Source organism: Engystomops pustulosus, chromosome 7, assembly GCF_040894005.1.
Source record: "Engystomops pustulosus chromosome 7, aEngPut4.maternal, whole genome shotgun sequence".
Lineage (NCBI taxonomy): Eukaryota > Metazoa > Chordata > Amphibia > Anura > Leptodactylidae > Engystomops > Engystomops pustulosus.
In genome coordinates, this window is record NC_092417.1 from 112,684,159 (window position 1) to 112,710,485 (window position 26,327).

At 40.5% G+C, this 26,327-nt stretch overlaps 1 protein-coding gene across 2 annotated transcripts; it reads right to left on the reverse strand.

Annotated features, from left to right (window-relative positions):
• Positions 1 to 427: 427 nt before the first annotated feature.
• On the reverse strand, positions 428 to 25,418 carry AMFR (autocrine motility factor receptor). 2 transcript variants are annotated; one of them, XM_072117611.1, is made up of 14 exons: positions 25,182 to 25,418; positions 17,588 to 17,680; positions 16,943 to 17,107; positions 16,708 to 16,860; positions 13,698 to 13,738; positions 12,415 to 12,547; positions 12,172 to 12,305; positions 11,540 to 11,650; positions 7,823 to 8,007; positions 5,658 to 5,761; positions 5,398 to 5,478; positions 5,233 to 5,304; positions 4,939 to 5,123; positions 428 to 3,396 (listed from the first exon to the last, which is right to left on the reverse strand). In XM_072117611.1, the coding sequence occupies exons 1-14, from the start codon at positions 25,416 to 25,418 to the stop codon at positions 3,258 to 3,260; spliced, it is 1,833 nt and encodes a 610-aa protein (XP_071973712.1). In that variant the 3' UTR covers positions 428 to 3,257. The 2 variants fall into 2 exon arrangements, with proteins under 2 accessions (XP_071973712.1, XP_071973711.1); XM_072117610.1 differs by having other exon boundaries at positions 5,398 to 5,532.
• Between the last annotated feature and the right edge of the window lie 909 nt (positions 25,419 to 26,327).

Sequence of the window (26,327 nt, forward strand, 5' to 3'; positions counted from 1 at the left end):
CTATTATAATAAAATTGTAAATTAAGGAGTTAAAAATTATCTTTATTGTGTAAACATCACTAAGGGATTGAAATTTGAGAACTTTCTTTCATGGGAAAACCCCTTAAAGAAAACTGGTACAGACTTAATCTCACTGGATGCAGTAGTTGTTGGTGAGTCAGCCATGCTGGGCTCTGGTTCTTAGCTTTGGAGGATGGCATAAATCTGCAGAGTCGGGAAAGGGGGGGTCGCTAAAGTTTATAACTCACAGTAAATATTCTTTCCCTAGGTGTTTGAAATATGAAGATTCCTATCCGGTGGTAGTAAGCGGATAAAGAAGATCTACATACAATTAAGATCTGGTTTTAACTGTAAAAAAAGAGAAAAAAACTACACTGCTCTTCTGATATTTTTATATTGTAACATAAAAGCCGCTGCAAGCAAATAGTTAACACTGATTAAACGTTTATTTTTATAAGAATAAAATTCAGTAATTGCAGTAGCCAAATCACAAGGCATCCTGTGATGGCAAAGGCATCTGAAATAAAATAAAAAAAATCCCTGTTCCTAGCAGCCAGGCTCAGCCTAAAACGCACTCCCATGTTCCATACACGTGAGCGAGGGCTCCATGCTGCGGCTATGTGCACACTAGTGTTTGGAGAATGTCAGTTTACAACTGTATTAAGGGATTTCGATAGGAAGAAGAGAACATAATTGACATAGTCCTTTTATTACAGTGATAGTATCAGTCTGTCCCTTTTTGGCCATTCTATTAAACATACCTTTGTAGCCCTGGAAGAAAGAAAACATGCCGTCAATAAATATATGAGGTCAACAGCTCATTGCCGGTCCTGTTTAGGCCTTTAGTAATCTCTGCCTCGAAGTTCATCCCGGGAGGTTTCAATATCAAACTTGGGTATTGGAATTGGTGCCCTACTGCACATGTGCAGTCCCAGTGCAGATTTCAGGGGAGGAAGCCATGATATTAAAGGGGTTGTCCAGAGGATGAAAAACATGGCTGCCTTCTTCCAAAAACAGTGCCACACATGGCTATGTTTTGTTTGGTATTGCAGCTGAATAGAAATGAATATAGAAAAGAATGTAACTTAGTTGCAATGTTTCAATCCTTCTAGTCACAGCTGGAGCATGCTGGATTTAGTGCATAGAGCTTGAGCAGAGGTTGGACTTAGGACTGTGCAATGAACTTTTGGACCTGATTTGACCAATAAAACAATGTTTTCTGTCCAGGGCTACAAAGTTAGATTTGCAAAACTGTCTTAATGCACTTCCCAGGTAAGTAGTTAGGTTAATGTGCAGAAAGGGACAGACTAAGTATCTGTTTCTCATTTTCATATATATTTTTTTTTTTTTAACTATCCTCACTTTCTTCATGAAAAATAGGTCAGCGATTCATGGAAAAACTGCTTTGGCCGGCAACACAACACACTGCTGGTGAAAAACTGGATCAACTTGAGATGCTACAAAGATACCAAACACAAACATGGGAGTAAATCCTTATCCACACACAGCATGAGTACAGGATGCTCTGCGCAAAACAGATATTCCTGCATTTTGTGGAGTAAAACATGACGCAGATCTCTTTGGTGTTATTTTACTTTCTAGGTCATGCCAACTACCTGCATTAAAGGGGTATTCCAGGAATCAGCATAATTCATATACAAGTGGGCACTCAAAATATAAGCCAATGTGTAATTTTGCTCCCCTTAGCAGAAAATGCTGGTGACATAGACTGTAATGAAGAATTAAAATGCTACCGGCCCTTTAATCAGTCCGTTAATTTCCTCCGCGCGGTCCGTCGCAGAAAAGAAGATGGCCGCTGGTCACATGTCCACATCACATGTCCTGTACCTGCCGGGGCAGGGTCATGTGATCATCACTATGTTTAGCTGTAGTCGGGTGGTTGCAGTGCAGCCAGTATGGCCAGTGTTGTGGTGACGGCAGTTACACATCATTACTATGGTAACAGAGCAAGAAAACCTGTTACATCATCACTGTTAGCAAAGCATAAGTGAAAGGAGGAGTTACTGAGAACTAAAGGATCATGGAACTTGTAGTTTCCAGTGGCGGCCATCTTAGTGATAACTCCACCTACTTTAGAGAGGCCATAAATTTTGTAAATCATAAAATCATATTATTTTAGCTCCGTTTTGTGACTAATGACATTGAGTATTGTTGTATTCATTTATTTATATCATGAAGGGTTTTTGTGTCAGACGTTCATATTCCCGGAATACCCCTTTAAGCTTATTCATAGTGTATCTAATTTGCTGATTGTATTATTCCAAGGACAAGTTACATGTCTTGTGTCTCCTGTAAGCGATACAACAACGTATAAAGCTTATTGGCAAAACTATAAAAACTAAATTTTTTGGACACACTGACAAATGTATTGTGTTCTGCAGTGATCCATGCAGAATACAAACAGCGATAAACAGAAAATAAGAAAGTCATTTTGTTCATATGACATTCCAGCTTACACCAGACAAATTACCAGAAGTGACCCAGCATGAGCATAGGGCCAGGTCCATGCACACAAACCAACTGCTCACTAGCTACTTACCTGCAATCTTAAACACCTCTGCTATCACTATTTTGCGCAAGTTGCCATACCCAATATGACTGAACATTGCAAGATATTGCCATAAAGCACAGAAACTCCTCAAACACTTGTAAACACAACAGAGTGGCAAATCATGATCCAGGACGTCTTCACTAGTGTCACATCTCCAATACTCCTGGTCAGGATCTAATGGACATGCCTGGCTCGCTTTTCTCACCAAAGCAGGACGTGACAGCTTATTAAACATATTTAATCTGAAAAAATTGTAAACACTATGCCATTGTTCTGGGACAGCCATGCGTACAGATGGCATAGTCCTCATCTACAAACACTGCCAAAATGTTAGTTGCTGCTGAGAAAATGCATAAGAGGACGGGAATTTTTCTTTTTGTTATGATCTAAAGTCCCAAGAGGCTTCTTCCTCTGTCTAAAATACTGTCAGGTTTCTCCCTCAGAGACTGGTCAGACGTTTTCTTGGTGGAGAGACCTATCAACCTTAGAGATCACCATAGCCCAATATTAGCCCCTGTTGTTCTAAAAACAAGCCCTGCGAGGAAGAAAAACAATAGACATTACAAAAGCAGAGTTCTGTCCATCGAGCTAGTGCAGCTCTTGAGGAAGGTGCTGGGTCAGAACAAGTCTGTGTGTGCATCATGAGCACAAGGGTCAAGGCCTAGTGATGGGTGCGCTCCAATCATTACTGAGGCGGCTGCAGCAACTGAATCCTGCGCTCAGCAGCCGCTGCCAGCATACGCCGTCGGAGGGTGACAGAGTCCGAAACTTCGCCTTCTGATGATGTAGAGGAACCATCGTCTGATGTTCTGTTCAGATAGCGCCTAACAAAACATCCCCAAAAGAAAGAGGAAGAAATTTATGTAGGTACCAAGTGTTTGTAATATTAGACTAGTTCTTTATGCTCATCATTGACATTCTAAGTAACAACACAAATATATAGCCCCTAAGACTTGCTTAACTTTAGAGGTTAGCTATAGATGATATAACTAGTATATAAAAATGTAATTTATCTCATTTTACCATCCAGCAAAGCAAGAAAAATCTCAACACAGCTTTACAATTTTCCTTTCTTTATCCAAACACTCATACGCCTATCTCATAAATCCTCACAGGGTGGTACCTCTATGGACAAGGACATAGGAGATACATCCTGAATTCTAGGAGCCATAACGAATTTTTGGGAGTTTAAATTAATTCTTGTTGAGGTATATTTAAATCTGCTCACTGATTTATTACACATGTTCATCTATTACATTTAGGTGATGTGAAGTTAATTATTTTCTGTTTGGGGCACAATTTGCATCATCAATTTTTGTGCATTTTCTATTTTAAAAAATTGCATGGAGGGGCCTTTGTCCAATGCAATTTTGAAAACGCGGTAAGTTTCTGCTTTCAGAAAATACATGGTGTTTTGGTGCGATTCAGTTTTATTTGTACATGTCAAAATTGTAAAAATTGGAAATAACAACATTTCCACAAATGCCTGGCAGGGAAATTGTTAAAAGTAACTGTAGGCCATCTACAAAAACACATGCATGCCTCGGCCACAAGGTGGAAGCTCTTGCATTTATGGATTTCCTGTCACTGCAGTGTAACATTTTGATTAATATAAATAACAGTTATGTTCCAATGCTACCCTCTACAGCAGTTGTGGTGAACCTATGGCACTGGTGCCAGAGATGGCACTCGGAGGCCTCTCTGTGGGCACACGGGCTGTCTCTGAGGCACAGAGTTTGCAGTCTCAGGCAGTCCAAGTAGTGCCCTGCTATTTTAAAGTGACCCATCCTGTGCTGCTTTGTCCTGTCCAAAGAGTAAAAAGGTGTGGACAGGGTCGGATTGGAGCTCAAAGATTCTGGTAGCAATAAGTTTGTTACTGCCTAAATTGCCATGTTGGCACTTTGGGAAAAGCTAGTGTTTTATGGATCTCATTTTGGGCACTTGATCTCTAAAAGGTTTGCCATCACTGCTCTACAGTATTCTGGGAAGAGGCTGATGTAGTGGACATAAATGACATATTAACAGATAATGTCTTCATAGTAAAGTGCAGTCCAAATTTTATTTAAAGGTTTCAGGGGGAAGTTTCAAATATTCTTCCCCAAACCCCAGTATGGACATTCTGCATCCTACCTTATAAATTCTTGTATTTAGTGGGCTAAGCTGACACCAATAAAATATTCCACATTTTGGTGCCCATTTGAACTAGCGTACATCCCTTTTATCATACCAGTTTAAAAACTGTGTAAAACCCTCGTACTTATGGTGCAAGGATTTGTAGAGAGTTTATTTAGCACGGAATACAGCATTATTTCTGTTGAAAAAAGGCCTCAATCTATAATATTTGAAAGTCTGTGGTTCTATTTTACCTTCTTGCTAGCTGCACCATATCCTCCTTCCTTTGGCTTAGCATTCGCTGCCTTTCTTCTGCAGATTTGGAGAATCGACTGCCTCTCGCCTCAAAGTCTTCTGCATCTGTAGGCTGTACCTCGGCTTCACCGAAGTCTCCATAATCCTCCACGCTAGGTGTCAAGTTCAATGGAACTCGCTCAGTCTAAGAGAAGACAATGGGTTCTAGTAGATGCCTAGCATGAATATACAGTCCCGGCAGTAAACCTGTCAGCATATCATCAAACCAGTTGATGCAGTTCACTATTACTTACTGGTACATCTCCATTAGTTTCTTGTTGTTCGTTAGCATCTGTCGAGCCATCAGATCTGGGTTCATCAGATCTCTACAGACAAACACATGAGGTTTATACCCATAGATTTACCATAAGCATCATATGGTAAAATATACCGATTAATACATCAGCTAAGCCACTGACCTGTGTGGGAAAAGGCACTTGAATGCGTCCCTCCAAAATATTGTCCGTAGTGATTTCCACAGAGCGAGTTATCTGAAGATCCTGCAAGACCAGGTGATAAGGTACTTGAGGAAACATGTCTAAAACCTGGCGGGCCTGTGGAGACAGGAGCACAGATTTTATATCCAACACCACATGACTGCTCATCAATTACACTGACTTTCTCAATGGGTTCTGATGAAGAACACAAATAATTGCAGCTATCTGACCTTTATACGTACCATGGCATTTAGCTGAGAGTTACTTGCTTGTGCAATTCCTAGAATATTTGTTGTGTGCATAACTTCAACCGAGAAACTTGGCAGCCAACTTGCAAACCTGGAACCTGATTTTGAAGAAAAAATTAGATTATTCAGGGATGGCATCATTTTCATATGTGTGTAACATCCTGGTTTATAAGTCCGATGGTTAAGCGATGGACAGGCACCAGTCCTGGCACTGTAAGGACCAGGTCATACATGTATTACTTATTATATGTAGATGGCCATTTACAAGATCAGATGCTGGTAGGACTGCAGCAGCCCAGCTGTCATACAAAGCTACAAAGATGCATCAAGGAAAGACCAAAAAAAAAAAAAAGCTAAATTATTTAAGCCTTTCTCTGCCATGGACGTATCTCATAGTCCTTATACATATGTAACTGTAACTTTTGATTGCTGGCACCTAGGACCACAGATTTAGTGTAATCTGAAATACTATTTGTGCTTCTAGACGCGACATAACCAGACATATACACAGATAAAGTTGCATATTCAAATACAGTTCCCAATCCCAAGTGTAAAAATAACAATCTTACAGATATGATTTTAAAGAAGATACAGATCTCTTTAAAATTATTCCAGACCTTTGGAAATAGGCGCCAACAATCAGAAGATTTGGCCATCTGAAGTGTGTCTCTTCAGTTTATAAAATAAGGGCAGCATGGAAGAAAAGGAGGGGCTGTGGAGGATAGGGGGAAGCTGTCTGCAGATGGTAAATATATGGACAGAAGTTGTGGTGTTGGTTGTTGTGCTCATAATACAATGGCTCAAATATTACACCCCTCTGATATCCACCCTAGTTATCTCTATAACAAACACCAGAAAAGATAGATGCATATACTGGACCAATGTACAAATATGAATTTTATTCATCAAATATGTGTAAAGGTGTGAAATACCTGCCCTACTGATACAGTACCCAGCTAAGTCAACCGCATGGGAGCGAGTGTTGAGGGTAATGGAGGTGGACAGAGAGCCAGGAGGGTGGAGACATATTTGTTTACCACAGGTTTTCATGCATCTGTTTTCTCTACTGTGCTAGTTTTGACATTCCAATATATTGTATTGGTGGGCAGTTTTGAATCAGGGGGGGTTTGGGTCATTCTCGGACCCGTGAGAGCTGGGTACATATCATTGATGTACCCTTTTAGTGTTTTTATTGTATTTTTTGTCTGGTCTTGCTTTGATTAATAAAATTCATATTTGTACATTGGTCCAGTATATGCATCTATCTTTTCTGGTGTTTGTTATACATGTTGCTTAGGATGCATGGACAATTTTTGATTCTGGCAGTGCCTGTCCTCTTCTGTGTATTATTCACCCTAGTTATCTCATTACACCTATAAACAGTATTGTTTATAGGTGGTTACCAAGGCCCAGTTATTGACCCTATGGGAGAGTTTGACCCCTTGTCGCAACGGATGTCTGTGGTGGGCGGTGCGGTCGCCAGCAAAACTATGTCAGGTCCGACATGGCGTTCTTTTACGTATAAAACAGCAAATGTTCTTTCAAAAGAAAACAGGCATGGAGTGGCAATGTAATGTGCCTGCACACTCCACTGACTGTAGCCCCCCCCCTCCATGCACACATGACATAAAGGCGACGTATTCACTATTTTAATCATGCACTGCAAGAATTTGTGATTATTTCACCGTTTCTAGGACAGAAAACTGGCGTAGGAGCAGTGATAAATCTCCCCTTATATGTCTAATTCTAAGCATCTCTAAAATCAAAAACTATGAGAGGAAAGTCTATCACATAAAAAGATATACAATGCAGTGCACTTTAAAATTCTTAATCTTTATTTAGACAATGTTAAAGGAAATCTACCACTTTCTTAATCGATCCCATCATTGTGAATGGAAATATGTGTTCTAGGAGCTGTGATCCTTTACTTTACTTAAAAAAACTTATGTAAACGACTCGCAAGTGTTTTATGGGGGCATCACCAGAGCCACTCAATCCAGCTATTACACGCCCACCAGAGCACTTCACCCCCACCTCCATGCTCTCTCGTTCCTAATCCTGCCATATGCCGATGTAATCGCTGCACACCAAAGGAGCACTAGGGACAGAAAAGTATGAGATGTTTTTATCATCTTACCAAATGACTGAACAGCTCTTACCATCAAAGTGGAAGAAGTGATTGTGATGATTGAGCCGGGGTCGTCCCTCTGTCAGTGGAATCATATTTTGATCTATGTTGTCTCTCGGCTGCTCACCACGAGGTCTTGTGCCATCGGCCATATTCAGTGACATTCTACAAGTTGGACATGATGTATCCTGTTCCAGCCAAGAGCGAAGGCAAGAGCTGAAGGGAGTGAGACATTTAGAGTTTGAATGTGGCCAAGGATGCTTATATATTGTGATAGGAGCTTGTTTACAAACGCTCATGCAAATTGAATGGAGAAGAAATGATCCTTTCTCCCTCATTCAACTGCACTGGTAAAACATCTAAGTTTATAAGGGATGAAGTGTCAGCCAGTGACAGCTTACTTGGTTGGTTGGCTTCACATAAGGATGGACAGTTATTCCTAGAAACACTTAATGGGGTATTCCCATTTCAGCAAATTAATGTTATTGTTTTTATTATAAAAAGTTAAACAAGTTTCCAATATACTTTCTGTATGAATTCCTCCCCATTAACTAGATCTCCACTTGCTGACCTTCAATTGAAAGCTTCTATGTTTACTTCCAGTGGACAGAGATCTGACCATGGTCACACAGGTGCATGGCTCGTTATATCACACAGCTCTGATTACTCTGTGTGATACTACCGAGCTGTGCACCTGTGTGACCATGGTCAGATCTCTGTCCACTGGAAGTAAACATAGAAGCTTTGTATAGAATGACAGCAAGCAGAGATCTAGAAAACCGTGAGGAATTGAAACATAAAAACGTATACAATTTTCTAATATACTTTCCAATTCAAACAATAACGTTAATTTGCTGAAAAGGGATAAAGCCCTTGCTGCTGATGCCCTTTTTTTTTTAATGTTGTACTTAAAATTAGTTTTAAAATTTAGATGATATCTTTTGTGTTGAGTTATGAAAAAAATGGAAATTTGCCAAAAATTTTTAAAAAATCTTAAATTTTCAAAGTTCTAATTCTCTACTTTTGAAGCAGATAGTCATAGCACCCAAATTAATTCATAACTTAAAATAGGTGTTTTTTTTGCCACAGTAGATGCACTTTTCTGGTACCTAATTTTGGGGCATCTATAGCTAATTGATAAGATTTTATGAACGCTTTGTTGGTGGAAAAACTGAAAATCATCCATTTTTGGTAAGATTTTTTTGTTTAGTTTTTTTGGCCGTTCATCATACCATAAAAGTAGTATATTCTTTTTATTCTATGGGTCGCCACGATTACAAATATACCTCATTTATATAGATTTTTTAAATAGATTATTAATTTGGAGAAAATGTTGTTAATTTTAGCATAATCGTAAATTCAGATGCACAATTTTTTTTATTTTTAGGCTGACAAATCTGGTTAAGGGCTTATTTTTTGCAAGAAGAGTTGTTTTTTTTTTAGTGGTCTCATTTTAGAGTGCGTAACATTTTTTAAATCACTTTTTAGAACATTTTTTAAGGGTATTAATTAATAATTATCTATTTTTGTAACTTTTTTTTTTTAAGGAGGGGGGGGGGGGCGTTCAGTCGGGTCCACTAACGATTCTGTTTTATTATAAAGATTGTCATGGACGCTGCGATACCAAATATGTGGGGTCTTTTGTGTATTTGTGTTTCTTTATAATTTATTAAGCATTTGTATGGGAAAGTGACATTTTAGGGGCTTACATTTTTATTTATTTTAATGTTTTAGACTTTTTTTTTTACTTATACAAACTTGAACCAGGGATGCTCTGATCACAATAGAGCAGTGTAAACTGTGTGGCTGCTCACTCATGCGCAGACAATTTACAGTCAGACCCGGAAGGGAAGCCCCGGGCACTGGGCAGACCTCAGGACTGCCCAGAAGAGGATCGGATCACCCGGTAAGCGGCACATGGCATCCGTTCATTAGGGAGAAGACCCTTACACACCGCGGTCATGTTAGAGCGCGGTGTCAACTGTAATATATAGCTGGCAGCTGGGAGTAAAAGAACGTCCCGGTGCATCACATTCTTGTGGGCTCAGTTTTTACCCACTTTCACTGTGCGCTCCAAATGATACGTCTACTTTATTCTTTGGTTCGGTACAATCACGGTGTTTTAATACATTTTCAAAAATTAAACAAAGGTGTACAAAAAAAAAAAAAAAAAAATGTTTCACCATCCTTCTCTCAGTTATAACTTTTGTTATGTACGGATTTGTGAGAGAAGTAATTTTTTGCCAAATGAGCTGACATTTTCATTGCTAGCATTTCGAGGACTGAGCAACCTTTTGATCACTTTTTGTTGCATTTTTTATGTGATGTAAAATGGTGTTAAAGTAGCATTTTGGACATTTGGGCGCTATTTTCTGTTGTGGATTCACTGCCGACAATAACAGTTTTTATATTTTGATGTGATTTGGGGTGATTCGAATTTTTTTTTTTTATTTCCCCATTTTTTTTTTTCTTTTAGACCCTCTAGGGTACTTTAACCCTAGATGGCCTGATCGCATTCTTACATACAATTCATTACAATGAGCTACTGGCTGGTTGTAACGAATCTGAATAGGCCATGCAGCCTCGGGTCCGACGAAGATCCACGGCTTTCATGGCAACCGCCGGCGCCCACGCAAAGATGGCTTTTAAAGGCTGCCAGCATCGGAGAACTGATCGCCGGTATTAACATGGCCATTTGCTGCAATATACAGCTAACCTCACCGTACGCCGCAGAGCGTGAAAGAGTTAAAAAGGGAGCCTCTGAGGAAATGCTTTATTTTATAGGACAAAATGGGAGAAATTGCATAAAAAATTTTTAAGATGTATTTTCTCCTTTTGGGACTGTAAATTTATGGCTAAATGTAATATATTACCAACAAAATAAGGCCATTCTAAATTGCACTTCCATTTTGTTTTCATTACTATGCAGCGGTCTGAAAAGCAGATAATTTCAAAATTTGAAAATGACAAATTTCTCTTTTTTTAAATAAATTAAACGCAAAACATTTCAACCAAAATTTACTACTAACATGAAGTACAATGTGTCACAAAATAAAAAAAAAACACTCAAAATCATTGAGTGCGAAAATCAACTTGAATTAAGTTAGTGTTCAAAAGATATAACCATGTGAAGCAACACATACCAGATAACAAAAAACAAAATATTTTCTCATTTCACCATACTCTGATGTCAATAACTTTTTCATGCCATCAGGAGAAGCTGTCTTTTTCATTGCTACCATTTTGTGGAGTGAACAACCTTTTGATCACTTTTTTAAAGTTTTTGATCAGTTTTTATTCACTTTTTTACAATATGATAGAGCGAGCATTTTGCATGAAAAGCTCAGCCTGCTAGTTCTTCATGCAACATAAAGATACAATGACATACTGTTCTATCATGCATTATGAAGGTGTTAAAATGGAATCTGTAAGAAGATTTGATCATAAAAACCTACATACAATTTTTGGTATGAACCCTGGAAAAGATGTAATCATCATACCTTTGTGTGTGTTGTTAGTAGCAGCAGGACTGTGAAGAATCCATATATACCAGGATTGTAGAAAAATCAATTTCTATTCCAGGATTGTAGATGGTAGAGATATGACTCACCAGTGCCCCAGCTATAATCCTGGAAGATTAATGCAATTTTCATAGGCCTGCTGCTGCTACTACCAACAACACGCACAAACGGTATGGTTACACAGATCTCTATCGTCAAAACTGATGAGTTACAAATTTAAAACTTACTTGTGAAACAGGTGCCCACAGGGTAGCTTGCGTGCGGCTTGCATGGAATCCCAGCATATGGCGCAATCATCATTATTGGCCTCTAGCTCTTCAGCAGTAGCTACGGCAAAGCTATCAGAATAAAAACAGCATTAAAAGGCAAAGTTTTAGTGACAGGTGCATTCCTATGACTTTCAGTGCACACAGAATTTAACGCTAACATACACAAAAACAAGGGAAAACTGAAATTGAACAAGCATTACATTAGAACCAAAACCAGCACCTAGATAAATTCAGGATTCCACAAACAGATCCAATTAGTGTTAGTCGAGCACAATACACGCGGCACTGACTGGAGCCTCTACTATACTTTCCCTTGCCACTTCTGCCATACATGTACAGCAGATGTCAGGAAAGGGGTTAATTATTTAAAGTTATTGTATCTAGAATGGAACACTCAAAAACACTTCTGTAAAGTCAGAAAATAACAGCATCCATTTCATCAGCCAATTCTAAAGTTACCCTGGATTTAAAATGCTTGGTCTCTGCTAATACAGCCCTCCCCACTGGTATTTACTATTGCTTCATGAGATTTTCATATCAATAGATATTGGATTAAAGCATGCATTGGGTAAAAAAAACAAACAACTCACTGAGCCTCCATGTTTCCAACAACCCGCAGATAATTTTTGTGCCTGCGGAGCCTGCGCTGGAGCTCATGGAAAAGGTGACGCAGTTGCATGAAGATAACAAGGCTAGCCATGGAAAGCCAAATGTTGCCAAATAACTAAAAAAATTAAAAGAAAAAAAAAATAAGAGCCATTATTTCTTTATAAAGACAGTACATAGAGAACATACATTATTTGAGACACTTTCTAAAACAGAAGAACACTAACCAACATATGAATATGATGCATCAAATCCATGGAAAGGTGACTGAGCTCCATTACAAAATCTGTGTAATATACATAAGTCCCTTTGCCTTCCCAAGTTCCTTCATGATTGAGATCCCAAAGGTGAATCACATAGCTGTAAGAAAAAAATAGCATCTTGTTTTATAGTATTTAACAGAGGGGAGAAAAAAAAAAAAGGATACCAGAGAAAATATCTTACAAATTGTAACAAGAATTTTGATTGCAACCCCCTTCCCCCAGAGAACCTGCACTGAAAAATCCATTAGTGTGTCAAGCTGCAGATTGGCTGCAGTAGTCACATGTCCAGGAATTTTAAATAAACTTCAGATGTCACTGTGTACACGTTAGAGAATGATTGGACAGATTTCTTCAATCTTTTGGATTTCCTCTACTCACATGCAGGTTTCTTTGGAACTTCTTTGAATAAAGTATGTATGGAAAGTTAACAAAGCTCACCCGACTAAGTGCATTTTGAGGAAGACTTCCACCTGGGCAGCTCGGATCCCAACGTGACCAACAGGCAACAATCCAAAAAAAGCAACGATCCAGCACACAAGGTTTGGAAATCCTCCAGATTTATTTATTTTGGAGTCAATAAAACATACATTGACACTTAAACCATAGCACTGCGTCCTGGATATAGGCTACAGGCTCCATATTACTCATAGGCTGGAGCCTGTATCCAGGACGCAGTGCTATGGTTTAAGTGACAATGTATTTTTTATTTTGAAGTCAAAACAATCTGGAGGATTTCCAAACCTTATGTGCTGGATCGTTGCTTTTTTGGATTCTTTTGAACCTACAGGACATGCATGACAGCAAAAACATTATAGCTAATACAGGCAAGTCCCTGAAATCTACCACCGATATATAGGTGAGGTGTGCATAATTATAATTCGGGGGACCGCCGAATGAAAGCTATGACGAGGAGGTAGTGCCTGATCTTCATTTGAATATCTAAAGTACATTTTTTGAATAAAGCAAAATTTTTTGTGCGTAACAACGATAAGTTCCAGGAACATCAGCCCACCTTTAGCTAAAAAAATTTCTATTAGAAGCCAGTGCAAGAGTATTATGCAGCTTCCCATGCTGATAACATTTTGGGTTTTTGATCTTTGGCCAAGTTGGTAAATCAGTAGAAAAGTTAGTCCAGAGACTTCCCATTTTCCGTTTAGACTGCTAGCATTCATGACGACAAAATGTTTGGCAAGTTAACTGATATTACTAGTTTCATTGTTGGTTGTGAGAAAATTGTTCTGTCTTACCGTAACACAACATGGGCCGTTCTTGTGGTCACAAGCAAACACTATGAGAAGAAAACAGGTATTAGAGTATGCTATGAACTAACAGGTCATGAGGTGCGTCCTGCTGCCTCTGAATAGAGCACTGCGAGAAAGTAGCAATCCATAATGAGAGCGCTGGGGTTCATGTGTCTGGAATGGAGATGGTAACACAAGAAAATTATTACTAGAGATGATAAACACTGAATAATGTAATTGGCACCAGCGTAAGGGAGTCATACTGCAATTGTTTTATAACACTATTACATACTCCCAGCACAGTCCACTTAGCAATAAAGGAATGATAAATTGGGTCATTCATCAAAATAACAATGCAATATGTGTAACATTATGTCCATACAGACTGGAAGCAGATGTCTAAGTTTATTACAAGAGAGGAAAGTGGAAGATAATAAATAGTATTAACATTAACGTGAATTAGTAAACTACTGATGTAAAACCCTCACATTAGGTGTGTAAGTAGGAAAGATTGGCCCCCATAACAAAATTATGGTTGGGTCCCCCACAACTTAAACATAAACATCACAGGCTGCATTGTATGACTCTGGCCTAAGGATAATTGTTTAGGCAGCAATACCAATATACAGTATAAGGGTATATTCACAACAATGTGCTGGACAAGGCCTGCGTCGTAACATGGCGCCATAGACGTCAGTGAGGACCAATATGCGGCTATTACGTTCGTGTGAATGAACCTTTAATATATATAAACAGAGGGGAAGACAGGTAAGTAATGGTAATTCAGGTGTTATTTTGATTTGTGTTAATTCACAAGAACACATGGACAAGTGTTTGCACCAGTTTTCTGTCTGACTTTGCACTAGAAATAACACGCAAACTGCTTGCACATGTATTTATAAAGTGTCTGTGCCAGTTATGTGTCACAGCTGCACTCTGTCCGACAAGACAGGGAAAATGTGCAGCAAAATGGACATATTACTGCTCAGTCGGTGACAATTCCGTCCGATGTGCCCCACAATTGTGTCTGAGACATAATTCTGCAGCACGAACAAAGTGCACCCAAACAAAAACAAAAATGGTGAATTCTGCAGGTTGCAGTACAGGAGGCGCCAGATTCATGGACAACGTAAACCCACAATTCATGAATCATTCTGTATTGGTACTGTAATGTAATGTAATATGTTAACCCCTTCCCGCCGCGGCCCTTTTTCGATTTTGCGGTTTCATTTTTCACTCCCCACATTCAAAAATCTGTAACTTTTTTATTTTTCCATGTACAGAGCTGTGTGATGGCTTATTTTCTGCGTAACAAATTACACTTCAAAATGTTGGTATTTAATATTTCATGCCATGTACCGGGAAAAAAAATTCCAAATGTCTACTTTATTCTTTGGGTCGGTACGATTACGGGGAAACCAAATTTGTATAGGTTTTATAATGTTTTCATACATTAAAAAAAATTAAAACCTCCTGTACAAAATTTTTTGGGGGAATTTTGCCATCTTCTGGGGCTAATAACTTTTTCATACTTTGGTGTATGGAGCTGTGGGTGGTGTCGTTTTTTGCGGATTTTGATGACGTTTACAATGTTATCATTTTTAGGACTGTACGACCGTTTGATCACTTTTTATAGAATTTTAAAAAAAAATTTAAATGGCAAAAAAGTGCCATTTTCGACTTTGGGCGCGATTTTCCGTTACTGGGTTAAACGCAGTGAAAAAACGTTATCATATTTTGATAGATCAGGCATTTTCGGACGCGGCAATACCTAATGTGTTTATGATTTTTACTGTTTATTTATATCAATCCTAGGGAAAGGGGGGTGATTTGAATTTTTAGGTTTTTTTATTATAATTTTTTTATTGTAACTTTTTTTTTATTTTTATTTTTACTATTTTTCAGACTCCCTAGGGTACTTTAACCCTAGGTTGTCTGATCGATCCTATCATATACTGCCATACTACAGTATGGCAGTATATGGGGATTTTACTACTCATACATTACCATGTGCTGACAGCACATGGTAATGAATGGGTTAACCCGAAGTAGCTTCGGGTCTTCGTGAGACCCGAAGTTACCATGGCGACGGATCGCCGCTCCCCAATGATGTCACGGGGAGCGACGATCCACAGAGCCCGCGAGCCCTCTCCATGTACCGGGACCACGACATGTGACGTACTATTACGTCACATGTCGGTAAGTGGTTAAAGGGTACTGATAAGGTCTTCTAATAAAATGTTTATTTGGGGGGAAATTGACAGACACAATATACGTAACCCTCCAAAGCAAACTTGTAATTGTTCAATAGGTTGTTTTGCATTGGGTCGGTTTTTACTGCACAAATGTACACTATTTTGCGAGGAGATCATTTGTATTTTGGAATTTGTAACAAGCGCTTTACTTTTCACAACAGCCCTGTGTACGAGACAACTGCCCAAGACGCAAAAGATATAGAAGGTCCTATTCCCGCGCTTCCATTTTTGCGCCCTAGGCATTCATTTTCAATAGTCACTGCTGTGTGTGCGGTGCTAATTGATGACAAACGGCAAACAAACAATGGTCCCCTCAACCCTTGTTTGAGTCCCTTATAACTACGCACATTTACTTACCCGGTCCTGTCGCGATTCCGCGGTGCGTTGTCCGACGAGGATTCTGGTCTGCCGCGATTCACTAAGATCGTGCGCCGAGTTCCTGCAGGTGTCGCTGCTGCGCAGAGGTCCGCCAGAGTTCACCACCTTCTTCCTTGTGCATGTGAGTGCTTGATCTTGCGATACAAATTTGTTTTTTAAATTCCGCTGCGTTTTTGAATCCGTCGGGTTGTCCGTCGGCAACGCCCCCGGCGTGCGTGCCGATGCACCACAATCCGATCACGTGCGCCAGAAACCCAGGGCAATTGGGCCCAAAACGGAAATATTCGGGAAACCCGACAAAAGTGCAGCATTCGGACCCTTAGTAAATGAGCCCCATTGTGTGCAGGTAGCCTAATAATGAAAAGAATTATTATTTTACTTGCCTCGGCAGCCATGAACGCCAGTGTGTGCATCCCGTGTGCATATCCAGCAAACACACACAGCACAGCCAAGCAACAGCACACCCCAAGCATGGCAGAGAGAAGAACTAACACACGAATATGACAGCTCATCGGGGTGGTGGGCGAGAATGACAGCTGCAAGAAAAAAGAAAAGTTTTTTTTTTTAATAAATGTGTCTTTATGGTTCTACATTCAGCTTCAGGCCTGTTATACGTACATATTCAAATCTGTCTCTACATAGCTGCACCATAAGATGGAGAAAGACCAAGCCTGCAAACCACAAGAACCACAGGACAACCTCCTCCACTGTCTGCACATTTAAGACTCCGAATATAAAGATGAACTTGTAAAAAATAAAATTCCAGAACTTGTCCTTCAGATGCTGCAAAGATAAGAAGAGAAGGTGAGAGGCAGAGTGGTAATCTACAAATGATGCTTAGTTAGAGCACTGAACGCAAGTAATTTACCCTGATAGGATTACTTTTAGGGCTCTTATGCATTAGGAGTATGATAAAGAACATATACAGTAGGTAAGTAAATATCCTAGTATTACGAAGAGCCCATTGGAAAGCAAGAGAGAGCAATGCGCTTCCTGATGCCACCCTTTGCTGGTGCAGGCTAGCGTACATATATTTCAGAAAATCTAGTTGAGCAACTCCTCTACATTCTGAAGTCATCCTCTGGTTTTCATTCTTATTCACCTCTATACTTAAAACTTATGCTACTACATTACTTGTACATTACTGCAATCCTGACTACCGACAGCTACTGGTGAGTGCTGGGGTCTATATTCAACCCTGCCATACGGCCCTGTGAGTTATGACAGCAGCCTTGGGGAGACCTGAATTTACACGGTACTCACCTGTCTCTCACTGACACGTAATGGACCGAACACCACATGCTGAATTAATTTAGCAACAAGCATCAGCAAGCAGCAAACAGTATTCACCAGGACCTACATGGGGAGAAAACAGATGTCATGTTCAGCCTGCGTGATGCTGACCTTATCTACAGAAGTCACATTTTACAAGTGGTCTCATGGCGACCCACAAATAAGGAGCCAAAGCATTTACAGGCAAACGTATATAGTTACATTGTTTTGGTCAAAACTGTAAATAACACAACATAAGTTTAAACATTTTCTCAATGTTATATACTGGGATTTCCAAGACATTTTAAAGGAAACCTACCATTTCAAATGGTAGGTGTAAGCTGTAAACACCGAGCACCAGCTCAGGGTGAGCTGGTGCCGGTGCTTAGTTTCGTTAGTGTTAAAACCGCGGTATCGCGGTTTTAACACTTTTTAAACTTTATAGCAGAAGCTGCTTCTGCTATAAAGTTTAAAAAGTGTTAAAACCGCGATACTGCGGTTTTAACACTAACGAAACTAAGCACCGGCACCAGCTCACCCTGAGCTGGTGCTCGGTGTTTACAGCTTACACCTACCATTTGAAATGGTAGGTTTCCTTTAAAGGAAATCTACCATGTGATTTGATGTATTATGAACCAAACATACCTTGAGAATGCTGTAGCTACACTGATGCAGAAGCATATCTTGTTTAATCCCTGAGCTGAGTAGTTTTGCTTAAAAAACAATTATAACATTCAGTGCCTTGGGAAAGCTGGGTTGGATTCAGCCTGCAATTCATAAACACATTACATGGAGCTTCCTGCACTTTCCAGCAGCTGGGGGATGGTGCAGCGATTGATTACTTCTGCCTGTCAGGCAGAACACAGTGATTACATCATTCTCTGAGTAGTGCTGAGCCCCAGCAAAGAAGCGAGAGAGTCTCATTATCATAATTTTATAATAGGTTTTTCAGCTACAGCATTCTCAAGGTATGTTTGGTTCATAATGTATGAAATCAAATGGTAGATTTCCTTTAAATCATAGTTACTCCCTCTCTCCTTGCAGTTTGTTTAAAAAAAAGTTTTATACAGAAAAAAAAATATTATATGCTCTTCTGGCAAATTCCGCCGTTTTGGTGGCTTATTTTGTAGCAGATTCTCATGATGTTGGGAGATCTTTGCTGCTTCAATTTGAGAATTGTGGAAATCTCTCCGTGTTTCATAATAAATCTACTAGTGTAAAACAAGCTATAATGTAGGACTCCAAGCATCATAGTTACATATGAGGGTAGGCATCACTACATTGCCATAGGACAGTGAAGGCCAACCTTTTGAGCTTGGTGTGTCAAAAAAAAAAAAAAACACGGAATAATTCAGGTGGTGTGTCACTTCTATTCTAGTGATATTTGTAGCTGTAGTAACAAATTTTTTTCTTGCTACACGGTGGTGGGTACACTGGCAGCAGGTGGAGATTTTGGTAGGGATGTAAGGGGCACATACGCCTGAGATGACTCCCATCTTCCTTGTAGTCACTAGAATGGACCCTGCCGCTGACAGGGATACTGTGCGACACATTTCTAGCGTTCCCAGTTGTCTGGGTGCAAGTCCACAATAAATTTAGTGCAGGCGGGAGGTCTGAAAACCGTACTGAGAACATGATTACAGTAAAGCATTGCAGTCCTGCAGGGATTCCTAGCATCATCCATAAAATGAAGCATACAGTCCAATCCCTGAATTAGTGTTTTTCGGTCTTTGAAATATGGACACCACAAATACAGACCAAACTCGCTCTTAAGAACCAAGTTTTATAATAAATATTTATTCATGTAACCCCATCCTATTCCACATCACTTTACAGATCAATCTTTTTTTTTTACTCTATACTCAATGTGCATAATGCAAAATATAGAGAATTATTACTGGATCACTGTAAATACACTGCAATTTGCAACAATTCAGTACCCCATCAGCATGACTCTCACAGCACATGTATGGGTAAAATCTGTGGTCAAATCCTTACTTGAATTGGACACTATAGTGTTCACTGGCACAGTGATGGAACTTATATAGGCTGGACTATAAAATAATAAATTAATTCAGACCAAATATACTCAAGCAATATAATGCATGCTACATATAGGAAAACACCATAGTAATATCCATATTAGGTAAATACTTGATGTAAAAACGATGAATGGGTTTTCCTCAATTTTGTGGGGGTATTCCACTGTGTCCTTACAATGTATGGTACGGACGTGTCATCCCCTCTGAATGCAGGGGGAGTGTTGAAAGGGGTATAGTGTTTAGACGGCGCTGTTACATTTTATATAGATTTATAGAATACACTAGTGAATCTACTCAAAAGTTAATGTCCAGTCTATACAGGTTCCATAGGTGTGCCAGTTTTCTGTCCAATTACAATAATTGACTAGCAACACCTTATTCTATTAAATTAAGCACGCCCTTTGTTGCACCTTATCAGATTGTGCCCCTATTAAATTCAAATCCCCTTTAACTCTGCATGTAAGATACATGGATTTCGCTGCCAGTTAATGGCCATGAAGGAGCCAGGAACCTGCACTGTGTTTCAATTGATTGTATAAAAATGTGTACATGAATGATGGCCACACTTTAATTTTCCATGCCATGTACTGGGGGAAAAAAAAATTCCAAATGCAATGAAATTGGTGAAAAACAGCATTTTTGCAGTTTTCTTGTGGGCTTGGATTTTACTGAGCGCCCCAAATGACATGTCGACTTTATTCCTTGGGTCAGTGCGATCACAGGGATAATAAATTTATATTTACCGTATTTTTTGGACTATAAGATGCACTTTTTAGCAGGAAAAAATCTTGCTAAAAAGTGCCTGCGTCTTATAGACCAGAGGTCAGGAGGATCCAGCACTGCCAGACCCTCCTGACCTCTGTAATGGAGATCGGGTGATGCCCTGATATAGAGCTGCACGCGATCTCCCAGAGAGGAGCCTTTGTACTGCTCTTCCTACAGGTACAGGAGCTGCGGTGATGTCAGAATCATGTGACTGATCACATGCTTCTTACATCACCACAGGTCTGATGCATGCTGGGGACAGGGTATGAAGAAGGGGAATGGGGGAAGTGTGTGTATGTGTATGTGTGTGTGTAGCCAAGCCTTGTGTGCAAATGTATGTCTGTGTGTGCTGTGCTTTAGTGCGACCAACAGAGATATTTTAATTGGCATAAAATATATTTTTCATTTTTTGGAAGCCTAAATCTGGGGTGTGTCCTATAGTAAGAAGCGTCTTATAGTCCAAAAAATACGGTATATTGGTTTTATAATGTTTTCATACATTTACAAAATTAAAACCTCCAGCAGACAAAAAAATCTATTTTGCCATCTTCTGGCACTAATAACTTTTTCATACTTCAGTGTATGGAGCTGTGGGTGGTGTCATTTTAGCGACTTTTGATGACGTTTTTAATGCTACCATTTTTAGGACTGTACGGCCTTTTGATCACTTTTTATTGAATTATTTTGAAGCCCCCCCCCTCCCCGATGCTGTGACAGGGAGCATCTATCCTAACCAAGATGGTGGTGGCCATGCAAAGCTGCCGGCGGCGATGGAAGAGTTAACACCGATCGCGGGTGTTACCAGTAAGTGTTTGATTCGACTATGGAGAGTGCTCAGCCTGTGAGCCCTCTCCATTCACCCACAGCCGATGCATGCCATACTATTACGTCATGCGTCGTTAAGGGGTTAAAGGAAATCTACCATCAAAATCAAGCATGATAAATCAAGGACACTTACACATAGATTCAGGCAATGTGGCTAATCCTAAAAACTATTTTTAAAATATGCTAATGAGTTAAGGAGCCCCTGCAGTCACAACTCTCTAAACCAATTTGGTCATTGGTGAAACAGATTACAAATGTAGTAAAGTTTCTTCAAACTATTTTAAGATGCCATAAAAATAGCCTTAAGCAAGACATGACCTGTGCTGCTGACCATCACTTTCAGAGCGTCCTAGTATAAATAGGATGGGGTAGAGGATTAGCTCTATACTTTGTATATTTTACTGTATGTGTTTTGTAACTTGTGCCGACCCTTGGTGTTGAAGAGAAGGTCCTCAGTCTGCCCCCTCCTCCCACACCCAATACAAGTTGTAGCCGCGTTGATCTGTTCAGGCTATGTTAGAATGTAAATCTAGATGCGGATTACTATGATGATAGAAGCTCTTCTTTGTACAAACCTCATCTTGTCATTATCTATAGTGTAAGGTATTACATGGAAACTCAAGACAATGTAGTGATGAAAATAATGTCTCACTGCACAAGTGCTGCGGATGCAGGGAGGAGGATATGACAGTATAACAGCCTGTAAAGCCAAAACACAGAGAACATAGGGTAAGCCCTTAGGCTCATTAGCATAATTTTAAAAGTTTTAGAAGGCCATGGATAACAAATATAGAAAGACTAGCACAGTCATGGTGCCTGGATCTACGAGCAAGTGTGTGTTTCTAATCGCACGCACTGCAAGCACCACATGCAACCGCACCCTAAATGTCCCTGGTTTATCATGATTTCCTTTAAATTTGTCAATTAATCTGAAAGAGCGCTCCCTAGTGGTTGCTATAGTAAGGCAAAATTACATTGAGAAATTATTTCAATTATACAATTTGGGAAACATAATAAACATGAGCTTTAGAACTGTAATAGATCCCTTTAATACCACATCCCCACAGTCAGAAACAGCAACATCCATTCGTCACACTGATTTCTTTTTACATGAACATTTACACAAACACAGAAAAAGCAAAAAAATTAGAGAAACTTGTGTGATCTTTGCTCTAGTTCCCCAGATATCATGTGGCCTGACTTCCAACACATTCTAGACAGATCACTAAAGCTCCAATCAGAGCACAGGCCTAATCTATGGAGTGACCCAACAATGGGGCGTGAAATATGATAATCTCCTGGGGCTCAGGGATAACTCAGGTGCCATGTAGATAAGCCCACAACTACCTCCATAACACACGCAAGTGCACGTACAGACACAAACTATACATAATAATTATACAAGGGGGGAGGGGGGACCCAGTGGTGGCAGAATTTGTTAATAAAAATAAACACTTCCCTAAAAGGTCCAACACACAGGTAACCATGTTAAATTATTCATTCTATTATTATTTATTTATGCTAAAGGCAACAAATATTGTGATTTGTATTATATGGGGTTCATAGACAAGCAACCCAATTACCAAGTTAAAAGGAAAGTCTAACAATGAAACACCAGAAAAATTGGAGAGGTTCTTCTTGGAAGAAATATGTTTTAGGCTGCATTCAGGAGCTGTTCAGGTCAGATCTGGGTAACATTTCCGTTATAACTTGCAGTGGTATTATGGCGCAGGTCATAGCAGAGGTCGCATTAACACCTGTATAAACTTCACAGACGCTTCTACAGGCAGTTTAACTTCACAGAAAGAGAGTTTTCTCTCGGCATCAGCCATAGTCGGGTTTGGGGGGATGGGGGTCGGCAGCATCATCCATAGTCTGGTTAATTATTTGTATTACTAAAAATTTGGAAAATTTTTGTGCAACCTCGGGGCCATAGTAAAAACCAGGCACTTTTACAACCATCTTGTCTAGCCCACTTTTCAGACACATGCTGTGGGGGGTGGAAAACATTGCAAATGTATCGGGCAAGCGATTCCCAAAGCACACAGTTTGTTTTTTCCTGATACTTTTGTATACTATTTCAGTCACATCATGACCACAGAAACAACACAGGCTTTAAACACCACAAAAATGCAGGACAATTTATTAAAAGAAATTGAAAAACACACACACACACACGACATTGCCTAAAGTCTATGCACCAGAATTCTGTTATACTCTGCTGTGCAATGAATTGAGTGACAATAATTAACCAATTTGGACACTTTTGTGTTTCATTTGACGTGGGAAAGAAGGATAATGGGAAAAGACTAAAAGTGAACCAATACGTGGTGTCTACAAACAAATTTGTAAGGGCACGTTTACACATGGCGCGAGCGTTACCAGACATTGGCCTGATCGCATTTGCGTTTCCAGTGAACTGCATACAATCGGTAACCAGCACACGGTTTCACTGAAAACGCATATGCAATTGTGCCAGGAACATGCGTTACAGACTGAAGCTTGCCGGAGGGCAGTATACTCGGTGAATAAGACCATGGTGGAGGAAATACAGGCCGGCATGTGTATACAGTGGCGTCACGTGCAGAGTATATACGTGACAGGCCGCCATGTGTATACAGTGGCGTCACGTGCAGAGTATATACGTGACAGGCCGCCATGTGTATACAGTGGCGTCACGTGCAGAGTATATACGTGACAGGCCGCCATGTGTATACAGTGGCGTCACGTGCAGAGTATATACGTGACAGGCCGCCATGTGTATACAGTGGCGTCACGTGCAGAGTATATACGTGACAGGCCGCCATGTGTATACAGTGGCGTCACGTGCAGAGTATATACGTGACAGGCCGCCATGTGTATACAGTGGCGTCACGTGCAGAGTATATACGTGACAGGCCGCCATGTGTATACAGTGGCGTCACGTGCAGAGTATATACGTGACAGGCCGCCATGTGTATACAGTGGCGTCACGTGCAGAGTATATACGTGACAGGCCGCCATGTGTATACAGTGGCGTCACGTGCAGAGTATATACGTGACAGGCCGGCACGTGTATACAGTGGCGTCACGTGCAGAGTATATACGTGACAGGCCGGCACGTGTATACAGTGGCGTCACGTGTAGAGTATATATGTGACAGGCCGGCATGTGTATACAGTGGTGTGGTGTGGTGTAGTGTATAGTATATATTTGACAGGCCCCATGTGTATACAGTGGTGTGGTGTAGTGTATAGTATATATGTGACAGGCCGGCATGTGTATACAGTGGTGTGGTGTGGTGTGGTGTAGTGTATAGTATATATGTGACAGGCCCCATGTGTATACAGTGGTGTGGTGTGGTGTGGTGTGGTGTAGTGTATAGTATATATGTGACAGGCCCCATGTGTATACAGTGGTGTGGTGTGGTGTAGTGTAGTGTATAGTATATATGTGACAGGCCCCATGTGTATACAGTGGTGTGGTGTAGTGTATAGTATATATGTGACAGGCCCCATGTGTATACAGTGGTGTGGTGTAGTGTATAGTATATATGTGACAGGCCCCATGTGTATACAGTGGTGTGGTGTAGTGTATAGTATATATGTGACAGGCCCCATGTGTATACAGTGGTGTGGTGTAGTGTATAGTATATATGTGACAGGCCCCATGTGTATACAGTGGTGTGGTGTGGTGTGGTGTGGTGTAGTGTATAGTATATATGTGACAGGCCCCATGTGTATACAGTGGTGTGGTGTGGTGTGGTGTAGTGTAGTGTATAGTATATATGTGACAGGCCCCATGTGTATACAGTGGTGTGGTGTAGTGTATAGTATATATGTGACAGGCCCCATGTGTATACAGTGGTGTGGTGTAGTGTATAGTATATATGTGACAGGCCCCATGTGTATACATTGGAGTCCTACATATACATAGCTCGTCCGTGTCTATACACAGGTGGACATGACACTCACCCATACCCCCAGGCTGTCTGACACCAGGTATCGGCCTAACTCTTCTGCCACCTCCCAGGGGTCTCCTGACAGCTGCCCCCTGCGCTGCTCCAGGCCTCCGTCCTCCTCCTCCTCTTCAATCTCCCCGCTCAGGCTTCGGTAGGCGCTCAGAAGACTGAGTCCCAGAAGTAGGCCGCTGAGGCCGGTGTATGTCCGTAGACTGGGCCACGGGAAGCGCTCCAGGAAGAGCAGAGGCATTTCTAGGAGAGCCCGAGGCCCCCCAGGGCCTGTTACAGGGAGCGGAGCGGAAAGAAGCGGCTCTCTAACGTTATGTCAGTCCGGCGCTGTGACAGTGAGCTGGGCCCCTCACTGTCTCCCGGGCGGCCTGTTCTCTGCTCTCACAGACTTCTTCCGTATGTTCCTCGGTGTGACAGCGCCCTCTGCTGGTGGCGGGACGCACTTACCCAGATATTTCTAGGGCAGAGGTAGTAGTGATCGATCCCTGTACTGAACGTCACTTAGTATTTTCATCGATAAACGCAATGATCACACGTGATATTTATGAAAAATATGTGAACGTATTTCATCACCCGGGCCGGCAGCGATACCCTCTGCCATATAAGTGCCCTCACAGCACAGCCCAAAAATCCCTGCCATAAAAGTGCTCTCACAGTACAGTACTAATATCCCTGTCATATAAGTACCCTCATAGTACAGTACTAATATCCTTGTCAGATAAGTACCCCCACAATACAGTACTAATATCCCTGGCATATAAATACCCTCACAGTACAGTACTAATATCCCCTGCAATATAAGTGCCCTCACAGTACAGCCCTAATATCCCTGTCATATAAGTATCTGCACAGTACAGTACTAATATCGTTATCATATAAGTACCCTCACAGTACGGCCCTAATATCCCTGCCATATACGTACCATCACAATACACTACTAATATCCTTATCATATAAGTACCCTCACAGTACAGCCCAAATATCCCTGCCATATAAGTACCCTCACAGTACAGTCCTAATATCCCTGCCATATACGTACCCTCACAGTACAGTACTAATATCCCCTGCAATATAAGTGCCCTCACAGTACAGCCCTAATATCCCTGTCATATAAGTATCTGCACAGTATAGTACTAATATCCTTATCATA

What these genes read in the sequence shown, in the direction of transcription:
- AMFR (XM_072117610.1), bottom strand. Translation starts at nt 25,418, where the DNA reads ATGCCTCTGCTCTTCCTGGAGCGCTTCCCGTGGCCCAGTCTACGGACA. An exon ending in TGCATCATATTCATATGTTG is followed by an intron (nt 12,306 to 12,414) that starts GTTAGTGTTCTT and finishes TAATTTTTTTAG; the next exon opens with TTATTTGGCAACATTTGGCT. An exon ending in ATGGTGCAGCTAGCAAGAAG is followed by an intron (nt 3,397 to 4,938) that starts GTAAAATAGAAC and finishes ATGTTTTGTTAG; the next exon opens with GCGCTATCTGAACAGAACAT.